At 57.5% G+C, this 11132-nt stretch overlaps 1 protein-coding gene and 2 non-coding genes across 3 annotated transcripts; 2 read left to right on the top strand and 1 right to left on the bottom strand.

Moving 5' to 3' along the window:
• Positions 1–2161: 2161 nt before the first annotated feature.
• LOC115836167 lies at positions 2162–2304 on the top strand. Its single transcript, XR_004031157.1, has one exon.
• An 85-nt stretch (positions 2305–2389) lies between these two features.
• On the top strand, positions 2390–2472 carry LOC115836161. The gene has a single exon (XR_004031151.1).
• Positions 2473–2942: 470 nt separating this feature from the next.
• LOC100588715 (RIMS-binding protein 3A) lies at positions 2943–8325 on the bottom strand. The gene has a single exon (XM_030815893.1). The coding sequence runs from the start codon at positions 8323–8325 to the stop codon at positions 3346–3348; it is 4980 nt and encodes a 1659-aa protein (XP_030671753.1). The 3' UTR covers positions 2943–3345.
• Positions 8326–11132: the final 2807 nt, after the last annotated feature.

Here is an 11132-nt window from a genome sequence, read left to right as displayed (position 1 = left end):
CCGCACGCGGCTAATTTTCATGTATTTTTAGTAGAGACGGGGTTTCACCGTGTTAGCCAGGATGGTCTCGATCTCCTGACCTCGTGATCCGACCGCCTCGGCCTCCCAAAGTGCTGGGATTACAGGTGTGAGCCACCAGGCCCGGCCTGAGATGGGGTTTCAACATGTTGCCCAGGCTGGTCTCAAACTCCTTACTTCAGGTGGTCTGCCTGCCCCGGCCTCTCAAAGTGCTGGGATTACAGGCGTAAGTCACCGCACGTGGCCATCTCCTGTGTTCTTTGAGGATAAGACAGCAGTAAGTGTGTTAGGCTGAGATAGCCCTCAGGCCTGCGCCTTCCCTGTCCCTACCTTTAGCCCCAGGGACAGCATGGTAGAACCCAGTGGCCCCAGTTCATGAACTTGCCATGGAACCAGTTGGTGGCTCTGGTCCTTCTGCCTCAGGGTGCTTTCGGTCATTTCTGATGACACCGGAGAAGGCAGTGTCCTTTCCTTATTGTCTCTTTTTTTTTTTTTTTTTTTTTTACCTGGGTATTCTGGAAGTGTCTTTCCTCTGACAGTGTTGTTGGACATGGGGAAACAAAAGGGTATCAAAGAGAAGGAGAGAAGGATAAAGACCACCCCTCATTCCCGCCCTCCCAGAGGGGCAGCCTGGGAAGTCTATGGAGGAGGTGACTTTGAGCCATGATGTGACCTTAGATGAGGGGGCCCCTCTGAGCCTCAGGAAGCTCTTCTGCAAAATGGGGCAAATAAAGAAATGCCCTCTGTGTGCAGTGGCTCAGGCCTGTAATCCCAGCACTTCAGGAGGCCAAGGCAGGAGAATCACTTGAGCGCAGGAGTTCCAGACCAGCCTGGGCAACATAGTGGGACCCCATCTCTACCAAAAAATTTAAAAATTAGCCAGGCATCAGGTGTGGTGGCTTAGGCCTGTAATCCCAGCACTTTGGGAGGTTGAGGCAGGTGGATTGCTTGAGCCCAGGAATTTGAGACCAGCCTGGGCAACACAGTGAGACCCCTGCTTCTACACACACATCAAATTAGCCAGGTGTGGTGGTGCACATCTGTAGTTCCAGCTACTTGGGAGGCTGAGGTGAGAGAATCATTTGAGCCCTGAAGCTCAAGACTGCAGTGAGCTGTGATTGTGCCACTGCCCTCCAGCCTGGGCAACAGACCAAGACTCTGTCTCAAAAAAAGGAAAGGGCCGGGTGTGGTGGCTCATGCCTATAATCCCAGCACTCTGGGAGGCTGAGGTGGGTGGATCATGAGGTCAGGAGATTGAGACCATCCTGGCTAACACAGCGAAACCTCGTCTGTACTAAAAATACAAAAAATTAGCCAGGCGTGGTGGCGGGCGCCTGTAGTCTCAGCTACTCAGGAGGCTGAGGCAGGAGAATGGCATGAACCCGGGAGGCAGAGCTTGCAGTGAACTGAGATCGCACCACTGCACTCCAGCCTGGGCAACAGAGCAAGACTCCATCTCAAAAAAAACAAAAAAAAAGGAAAAGAAGGCCAGACGCGGTGGCTCATGCCTGTAATCCCAGCACTTTGGGAGGCTGAGGCGGGCGGATCACGAGGTCAGGAGTTTGAGACTAGTCTGGCCAACATAGTAAAACCCTGTCTCTACTAAAAATACAAAAAATTAGCCAGGTGTAGTGGTGTGCACCTGTAATCCCAGCTACTCAGGAGGCTGCGGCAGGATGATCGTGTGAACCTGGAAGACGGAGGTTGCGGTGAGCCGAGATTGTGCCATTGCACCCCTGCCTGGGTGACAGTGTGAGACTCTGTCTCCAAAGAAAGAAAAAAGGAAAAGAAATGCCATCCTAAGGTGATGCCTCACAGGAAGTGACTCAGAAAAGCAGTGAGCTACGAAAGCTATCTGAATGAAGCAAGATCGTCATCTGGGAGACACTGACTACCCACTCTTAGCAAAGGGCTCAGCAGCACACGGCCTCCCTGTGGGGATGTCCTTGGGGAAGATGTGGCCCAGAGGAGTATTTTGGGCCTTGCTTCTCAGTCCTGGCTCTTAATAGGACCCTCTGCAGCCAAACTAGCACATCCTGAGCCAGGCTGACCTTAAAAAGTAAGTATTCAGGGCCTAGGGACCTTGGGCAAAGCAGAGAAGCTGGTGTCAGATGAGGTGCAGCAGGTATAGTATGATAAGGTGTTCTCAGGTTCCCAGTGCAGCCCCAAGATGAGCCTGTAGTATTTTCCTTATATGATCTGGTCCTACTGTGGGCAGCGCTGCTGCCCAGAGCCTGAGAGGATTATGAAAACATGGCAACGAAAGTGAGGCCAGGGGACCCAGCATGGGGGCATGAGGAGCAGGGGACAGCAGGTAGGGCTAGAGGAGAGGGAGGTTTAGGGAGGCCTCTGCTGCTGTGACTGTGAGCCCCAGCCAATGATGATGTGGCCACTGCACAATCTGAGTTCTGGGAACCACGTGATGGGATGTGTTCTGGGAATAGACTGCAGCCAGGAAAAAGAAAAGCAGAAGGGTGCACCCTCCCTTCCCCGGCCAGGAAAACATTTCTGTAGCTCTTGCGGACCCAATGCACAGAAGTGAGAGGGAGGAAAGCCAGGCTCATATTTCCTTGGTTGTGCTTCAACTGCTAAAATATGTTTTTTCTATGAACATTTTAAGGAGGGGTTGGACATAAGACAGAAAAATAACATTCTGAGAGCTCGTTTGGAGGTTCTAGCAGGGGAGCGCAGCTACTCTTATACTCTTGACTGAAGACCGCTCATCCTGTATCGGGGATGGTCATCCTCTTCCACTGAGCGCACAGCTTCTGGAGGGACGCACATGGAGTGGTGAGGGAGGAAGGGGATACTCGCCTAGTCAGCCAGATCAGCCGAATCAACCCTGGTGATCAATGGGGTGACACATGTCGCAGCCAGATGACTCTCACATCCCAAAAATAACATTCAGATTGCTTTTTTTTTCTTTTTTTAAGTTGTAGACTTTTCTTGAGACTTTCGTACAAGGCAATGGATAGATAATCTTAACCTCCTAGAGAAAACACACATTAGCCACAGAAAAAGGTGCTTCTCCATATACCTGCCATAGTTATCAGCAACTTTGAAATGGCCTCTCAAACTCTCAGGGGTTGGCTTGTTGTGTTTGCTTTTGTAAATAACTCAGGTTTAAGTCCTGCTACTTTCAGAGCCTAGGGGACGCTTAAGGACTACCATCAGTTTAAGGACTACCATCAATTTAACACAGTGGCACTTGGAGCACATGCTACCTATGGTGGTGAGGAGGGGTGCTGGTGTGAGGGTCTGAAAGCTTGCTCCTCCTCTGGCAGGGTGTGAGCAGCCAGAGGCCACTACCTGGGCAAGGATGCTTGCTCAGTGTCCATGGAGGGATATGTGATCCAGCAGGTGGGCGGGAACCAGGCCCCTGTGGCCGCCCAACTCTCCATAATAGAATCCTTGGTCATCCATAGGCCCATAAACCATGACCACGTCTCCTGCCCTCAGCGCCAGCCTGCCCTTCGCCTGGCCCCCCACTTGCCCATCCCCAGGATCATAGTCCAGAGCTGCTATCATGATCTTTGGAGTCCACAGTGGGAGTCTCTTGGAGTTCCCTTGGAGCACCAGGGAGGAACCCTGGGGGATGGTGAGCCCCTGAAAGTCCTCGAGGTGGGCCAAAGAAGGCAAGTGCGCTTGGGCCGGCAAACGCCGCCTCCTATCAGTCTGCTCTGTGCCCACCTCCATCTCAGCCACTAGGCGCCCAGGGATATTGCCCAATTGCCTGTTGCACTCGCTGAGATAGAAGCCGTGGGTATCCTGAGAGCCCCACACTCTTAGCAACTGCCTTTTCTGGAAGACCAGCCCCTCCTCTGCAGCCTTTGGGTTGGCAGACATCACCAGGGGGTTGTAATCAGAGAGGGCCACAAAGACCCTAGCTGGAGTGTTGGCCTCCATCCCCAGCTGTTGGGGGCTATCCCTGGGCATCTTGATGACTTTGGCAGATGGAGCTGGACACAGTGCCAAGCTGGGCTCATGGAGCTGGCACTCTCTCTTGACCCCCAGAGCTTGTCCTTGCCTGCTGTGGGGCTTGGGCTCCCTCCTCTCCTCTTGCCTCTCTGTGCCCCAAAGATCCAAGCACAGTGCCTCCTGCTCCTCCTCCAAAATGTTATGGAAGTCAGATGCATACTGTTGGCTGTCGCCCAGCTGGGGAGGTGTGAACCCTTGGGCATCTTGCTTTTGCCGAAGTACCCTCTCAAGGACAGCCTTTTCCTGACACGGTTCTTTCCTGGGCCCACACTTGGTGTGTAGATGGATGAATCCTGGAGCAAGGCTTTTGCTGGTGCCCATGTGCTGGTAGCAATTTTCCTTCTCCCCAGGCTGGTCACTGACCGAATGTGGCCTGTGGTTCTGAGGACTCTTCTGAAAGAGCAGGTCCTTTCTACAGCCCTCCCAGGCCTCTGCAAGCTCCTGGGCTTGGCTGCCAGCCCCTGAACTCGGACTTTCTCCTTCTGAGCCCAGGTTGGACACTGGGGATTTCCTCCTTGGGGGTTCTTCAAAGAATGCTTCTAGGAACTTGGCCTGGGGCTCCCCGCAGCTTCCAGGGTTGTGGGGACTGGCCTTGGCACTCAGAGGAGCCAGTGCCAGCTTCTGGGGGCAGACGGGGAAGGTGACTCTGTAGGTGGATGTGTCGCCACAAGTGTAGCTAAAGGGTGGAGTCTCTGGCCATCGGTGACACATGAAGCAGTCCTCAGGGATCTGAGCCGGCACTGAATCCAGGGACTCACCACAGAGTGACACGGTTCTCACTGAGACCTTCTGCCACATGAGGGACACCTGTAGCTGGGAGAATTCCAATAGGGTGCTCCCAGCAGTGGCATCGGCGACCTCACAAACCTTAAGCCCATCTGCATACACAGCATAACCGGTGACCTGGACTCCATTGGAGGACCCAGTTGAGTGAATGGTCACAGGGAGCCAGCTGACCACCAGGACGCCTGGCGAGGCATGGCGCTCCACCAGCACATCCAGCGGTGGGTGGGGAGGTCCTGCCAAGAGTGTGTCAAAGGTGATGGTGGAGGACATAGTTCCCCAATACACCTGCAGCAAGTCCCATGGCAGCTGCACCTCCACCTGTGCCCGGTAGTGCGTGCCAGGGCACAGGCCCTGGAAGGTGTAGCAGCTCATGCCCGCTGGGGTCAGGGCATGCTCTCGGTCATCAAGATATACCACATGGGGGTGGCGGTGGCTGCTGTAGACCCAGGTGATCTTGGCCGATGTGGCTGTGACATTCTGCAGGTGTAGCTGCATGGGAGCCATATGGAGCACCCCTTTGGTCCCCAGAAGGGGTCTGGAGAGGCCCTGCTTCCCCATGCCCTGCAGCAAGCCCAGCTGGCAGGCTTCCATCTTGGTATCCAGGATCTCTGTTGCTACTTCTGTCCTGGAGCCCACCCTGACCATCTGGCACAGCCCTCTGTCCACCACTCCCTGGGCTTCCCCAGATAATAAGCTGTCTTCCTCCAGAGCTTCATCCTGCCCAGCTGGGAGTTGATTGGGGCCAAGGTCAGGGGATTTGGCAGGCAGGCAGCCTGGGATGTAGCTGTCTGGAATCTGCTCCACGAAGTTGGAGGGCACTAGCCCCCGCCGGCCATCCTGAAGCTCCCCCTCATAGAAGCCATCCTCATCCATGTCCCCAAAGATATATATGTAGTCCCCAGCTGCGAGGGGCAGCTCACCCTCCGGGTGATCATTGGGCCCCTCAAATGGGTTGTAGTTATACTGAGCCATGAAGATCTTGAGCTTGGGGGCAGCAGGAGCCACCAAGCCCCCCATTTCTAGGGCCAGGGACATGCTGTCAGGATCCAGGTCATCCACCTCACTGGCTGTGTCCCTGTCCAGAGTAGGGCAGGATGGCACGGTGGCCCACATCGACCCCTCAGAGGAGGAGTTTGACCCGGAGCTGGTTTTCTTGGACAGAGGTTGGCTGGCAGGGACTGTCTCTGAAACTTGGGGGACACTGGCTGGCTCCCCAAGGGCAACTGGGCTCTCCTCAAGGGAGGCTTCCATTTTCTCCTGTATGTCTCTGTTGGGCTGTGACACTGCGTAGTCTTCAGGCCATGCCTGGAACTTGGGCCTTCTGCTACCTTTAACTTGGGACTCTGGCATTTGACTGGTCTCCAAGGGCTGTTCAGGAGGGTGACCAGGCCGACACTGGAGCGCCTGTATCTCCTTCCGGGAAGCACGGAGGTCACACAGGGCATTCTGCGGGTCGCGTTGCAGCTGCTGCTGCCTGTCCTGCCCGCGCGCCGCCTGCTGCAGCAGCTGTTCGGCGATCATGCCGGCGGCATCGCGCTCTTGACACGCGCGGCCCAGGTGGCCGCACACTTCGCTATTCTCAGCCTCCACCTTCCGCACCCAGTCGGTCTTGGCCTGCAGCCGCCCATTCTCCTCCGCCAGCCAGGCGTTTTTGAGCAGCGCCGCCTGCAGCTGTGTCTCGGCCTCCTCGCCACGTCGCCGCGCCGCCGCCGACTGCGCGCGCAGCTCCTGGCACTCGCGCCGCCGCTGGTCCAGCTCGCGCTCCAGCGCCAGCATCTGCCGTCGAACCTCCTCGCAGGTTGCGCTCTGGCCGCCCGCCTGGGGCCGGGCGCCACCGTTGCCCTGCTGAAGCGTCAACTGCCTCTGCAGGCGCAGCACTTCCCGCTGGGACTCGCGCTGCAGGCGGTCTAAGTCTCTGACGTTGAGCCACTGGGTGCAGGGGCCGCCCCTTCCAGTATGCAGGTCGCTGCAGGGATCCGAGGCGACACGCGCCTGCAGGAGGTGGCACTCCTGCCGCAGCTCTTCGATCTGCTTGTCCTTGGCCAGCAGCGCTCTCGCCTGCTCCGACAGGTCCCGAGCGCGCTGGCGGGCAAAGACTTGGCATAGCTCCAGGCCGGCGCAACTCTCGCCGGGCACAGGCGCGCTCACGGCCCGGAGGTTGGTCTCCTGCAGCTTGCGGGCGCGGTCAGCTAGGCGCCGCGCGAGCCCCGTCAGCACCGCGCGCTTTACCTTGAGCCGCTTCACCTTCTCGTCTGCCTGGTAGGGGCAGCCTGCACGCCGCAGCTGCTTGTTCTCCTCTTGCAGGGTAGAACAGCGGCGCGCTAGCACCCACAACGCCTTGGCCAGCAGCCAGTTCAGCTTTATCGGCTCTTGGTGGCCCAGGCCCGGGGGTGAGGGAGTCAGGACTTCGCAGAGCTGGCTCTCAGAGCCTTCTCCTCCCCGCGGGTTGCTGAGTTTCCTGTGGATTGATGGTGGTGGTGGCGGCGGGAGTGGCGATGGTGGCGGCGGGAGTGGCGATGGTGGCGGCGGGAGTGGCGATGGTGGCGGCAGGAGTGGCGATGGTGGCGGCGGGAGCCTCCGGGAGCTGGGAGTGGAGGTGTCTGGTGACGAGGGCCGCTCCTCGGATTTGGAGGCCTTGGGGATGCTCCGGGTGCTGTCAAGCGAGCGGGAACGCGCAGGTGCGAAGCAATCAAGGGAGCTGGCGTGCGTGGAGAGCAGGCCGTCTAGGGAGTTGGAGCACGCAGAGGACACCAGGTCTAGCGAGCGGGAGCGCACACTGACTTCAGCACTCAGGCTGTCTAGAGATCCGAGTTGACAGGCGGGTTTGGGGGCGTGGCAAGAGCCGCTGGAGGTCTGGGGCAGCGGTTCTTCCAAGGAATGCACAACTTGGGGGTCCGGTGATCCCGACAAAGCCGGGTGCCCGCGGAAGTGCGCCAGGATGTACTTGAGGAAGAGCTGGCGCTCCACCTCCAGCGCCACCTGCAGATAGCGGATGCGCGCCGCCTGCTCGCCGTCAGTCTGCCAGCGAAGCTGCGCCAACACTTCCTGCAGGCGACAGCGGCACTGCGCCGCGGAGACCTCAGACGCCCCCGAGCGGCTACAGTGGCCGCGGTTCACCAGCTCCTCGGCCAGCTGGCGCTGCAGCTCCCGGGCTTGGCGCACCACGCCATCGCGCTCCCGGTGCAGCAGCTGCTGCAGCTGCCGCTGCTCGGCCTCCTTCAAGCGCAGCAGCTGCCGGATCTCCGCCTCGCGTTCCCGCTGCATCTCCTCTTGCAGCTGCCGCAACTCCCGGCCGCGCTGTGCCTCCCACTTGGAGCGCAGATGGTCAGCCAGCTGCCGTCGCTCCCGCTCGGCCTCCTCACGCAGCTGGCGCTCCTGGGCAGCGAAGCGCCGCCGTTCCGCCCGCCAGCCTGCCCGCTCCGCCTCCAGCTCGGCCCGTAGCTTCTCCAGCTCCCGCCTCTGGATCTCCAGCACTGCTGCCGCCGGGCTGGAGCCCGGCTTCTTGGGCGACGCGCCCAAGGGGCTAGGCGAGTCCTTGGCCATTGCGGCCGCGGCCGGGCTGCTCTCCAGACTTCGCCTGGCAGGCCTCAGCTCGCCAACGGCCTCCGCCCCGGCAGCGGCCAACCGCCCGGCGCGCCGCTTCCGGCGCCCCCTGGGGGTCTCCGCGTGCCCCTTCTGCCTCTTGGCATGTTCCCCCGCCTCCTGCCGCGGATGTCTGGCCGAGGCGCCTCTCCACTTGGCAAGGCCAGGGCTGGACTCCCACACCCCTGCTCAAACTGGTCCATGTCCCTTTCAGGATGCACCAGGGCTTTTCCGGCCCCTACACTTTTCCTGCTTCTAGCACCATGTCCCTTGTGACCCTCCCCAGGCACCCTCCCAGGCACTGTGCAGTCCCAAGCAGGCCACGGTGCCCTGAGGGAAGTCTGGGCTGCTGCTCCTGGACTTGGAGAAAGGGGCAGATTGTGTGTGTCAAGGCCACCGACGGGGTGTGGGCATACCTGGTCGTGGGTTCAGGTGGTGTATTTGGGTCAGGTGGCTGGAAAATGCAGCAGGATATGCCTCAACTTGGCTAGACCTGGTCTCCCCAGGACCTTTCAGCCCCCAAACAGCTCTGGTCACCCAACTGGTCATCCACCTTTTGGGGAAAGGATGTGCCTGATACACATTTGTGTTACTGCGCAGAGTCGGCTCAGAGGAGGTATAAGCGAAAAGACCCTCCCCAGCAAGGTGGCATAGGGACCCAGGGCCAGATAGGCATGAGGGGCACTGCCCAAACTGGCCATCTGGCCTGTCTACCTCCCACTTCCAGGTACCACCTGGTGACAAACGCTGGAGCCCCAGTGTCTGGGCTATTCATTGGCATCTTAGGTAGAGGCCTCAGGATGGGCCAGGAGAGGGTGAGGCTTCAGCAGAAATGTTGGAGGCATCCTGAGCTGCAGAAGAAACACACACAAACACACACAGAGCTGCAGAAGAAACATACATACACTGAACTGAAGAAATACACACACACACACACACACACACCCCCCACACACACACTGCCTCTCTGACTGGTGGCCACCTGTGTGGCTTGGGAGCTAAGGAGCCCTGCTTCAGTCTGGCTCCTCTTTGCCCTTCCTGTCTGCTCCTGGTGCCAAGTGGCTTTTGGGAGACATGGATGGACACCTGATACCTGGCCGTCTGCATCAAGACACTGATTTTTTTTTTTTTTTTTTTTTTTTTTTGAGATGGAGCCTCACTCTGTTGCCAGGCTGGAGTGCAGTGGCGCAATCTTGGCTCATTGCAACCTCTGCCTTCCAGGTGCAAGAGATTCTCCTGCCTCAGCCTCGCAAGTAGCTGGGATTACAGGCTCGAGCCACCATGCCCAGCTAATTTTTTGTACTCTTTAGTAGAGACAGGGTTTCAGCATGTTGGCCGGGATGGTCTTGAACTTCTGACCTCAAGTGATCCACTCGCCTCGGCCTCTTAAAGTGCTGAGATTACAGGCATGAGCCACTGTGCCCGACAAGACCTTGATATTGAAGTCACATCAGAGGCCCCTTTGCTTCTTGGTCTGTCGTGTCTCCCTGTCCCCAGGAAGCACCTGGGACCTCTCACAACTGCTGTGTTCACTCAGCTTATGGCCCTCTGGCTCCACTCCTTTACGACACTCAAGTTTTTCAAATCAGTTTCCCTGGAACCCACAGAACATGCCTTTAGGCAGTGTCAAGTAACAAGAACATCGGGAATTATGGCTCCAGGCTCCAGATGTTCTTTTTTTTTTTGAGACGGAGTCTCACTCTGTTGCCCAGGCTGGAGTGCAGTGGCCCGATCTCTGCTCACTGCAAGCTCCGCCTCCCAAGTTCACGCCATTCTCCTGCCTCAGCCTCTCGAGTAGCTGGGACTACAGGCGCCTGCCACCATGCCTGGCTAATTTTTTTGTATTTTCAATAGAGATAGGGTTTCACCATGTTAACCAGGATGGTCTCGATCTCCCGACCTTGTGATCTGCCTGCCTTGGCCTCCCAAAGTGCTGGGATTACAGGCGTGAGCCACCACGCATGGCCCTTTATTTTTTTTATTTTTTATTTTTTTGAGACAGAGTTTTGCTCTGTCACCAGGCTGGCATGCAGTGGCACGATTTCGGCTCACTGCAACTTCTGACTCCCTCGTTCAAGTGATTCTTCTGCCTCAGCCTCCCGAGTAGCTGGGATTACAGGCATGCACCACTATGCCCAGCTAATTTTTGTATTTTTAATAGAGACAGGGTTTCATCATGTTGGCCAGGATGGTTTTGATCTCCTGACCTTGTGATCCGCCCGCTTTGGCCTCCCAAAATGCTGGGATTACAGGCATGAGCCACCGTGCCCAGCCCAGATGTTTTTTATGAGAGGTGAGGCAGATGTAGTGTGTGTGTGAGAGGGAGGGGAGGTGAGATGCAAGGATGGCCTTAGCCTTGAACTGGTGCTGGGCTCCTGAACATGGTAGCCACAGGGAGGACTATCTTCAGAGAATCTTCATTACGGCCCTGTTTTACGGAAGAGAACCTGAGACTCTGGGAGCCACTGGCTTGCCAGGGCACATGGGCAACTGAGGCAGAGCTGGTGGGTGGGGCTCCACAGCCTGGATGCCCTGCTGCAGTCTCCAGTAGGGCCTCAACTGTCAGGTCAGGAGGGCAGGCTGGGCCGGGCATGGTGGCACAGACCTGTAATCCCAGCCCTTTGGGTGACCATGGTGGGAGGATCACTTGAGACCAGGAGCTCAAGACCTGCCTGAGCATCATAGAGAGACCCTGTCTCTAAAAAAAATATTTTAGCTGGGCATGCTGGTGCATGCCTGTAGTGCCAGCTACCCAGGAGGCTGAGATA

Source organism: Nomascus leucogenys, chromosome 7b (genome assembly GCF_006542625.1).
Source record: "Nomascus leucogenys isolate Asia chromosome 7b, Asia_NLE_v1, whole genome shotgun sequence".
Taxonomy (NCBI): Eukaryota; Metazoa; Chordata; class Mammalia; order Primates; family Hylobatidae; genus Nomascus; species Nomascus leucogenys.
The sequence above is the reverse complement of the archived record's forward strand: the minus strand, read 5'-3'. Positions and strand labels throughout refer to the sequence as shown.

Excerpts from the sequence above, each read along its gene's own strand:
- LOC100588715 (XM_030815893.1), bottom strand. The coding sequence starts at position 8,325 with ATGGCCAAGGACTCGCCTAGCCCCTTGGGCGCGTCGCCCAAGAAGCCG.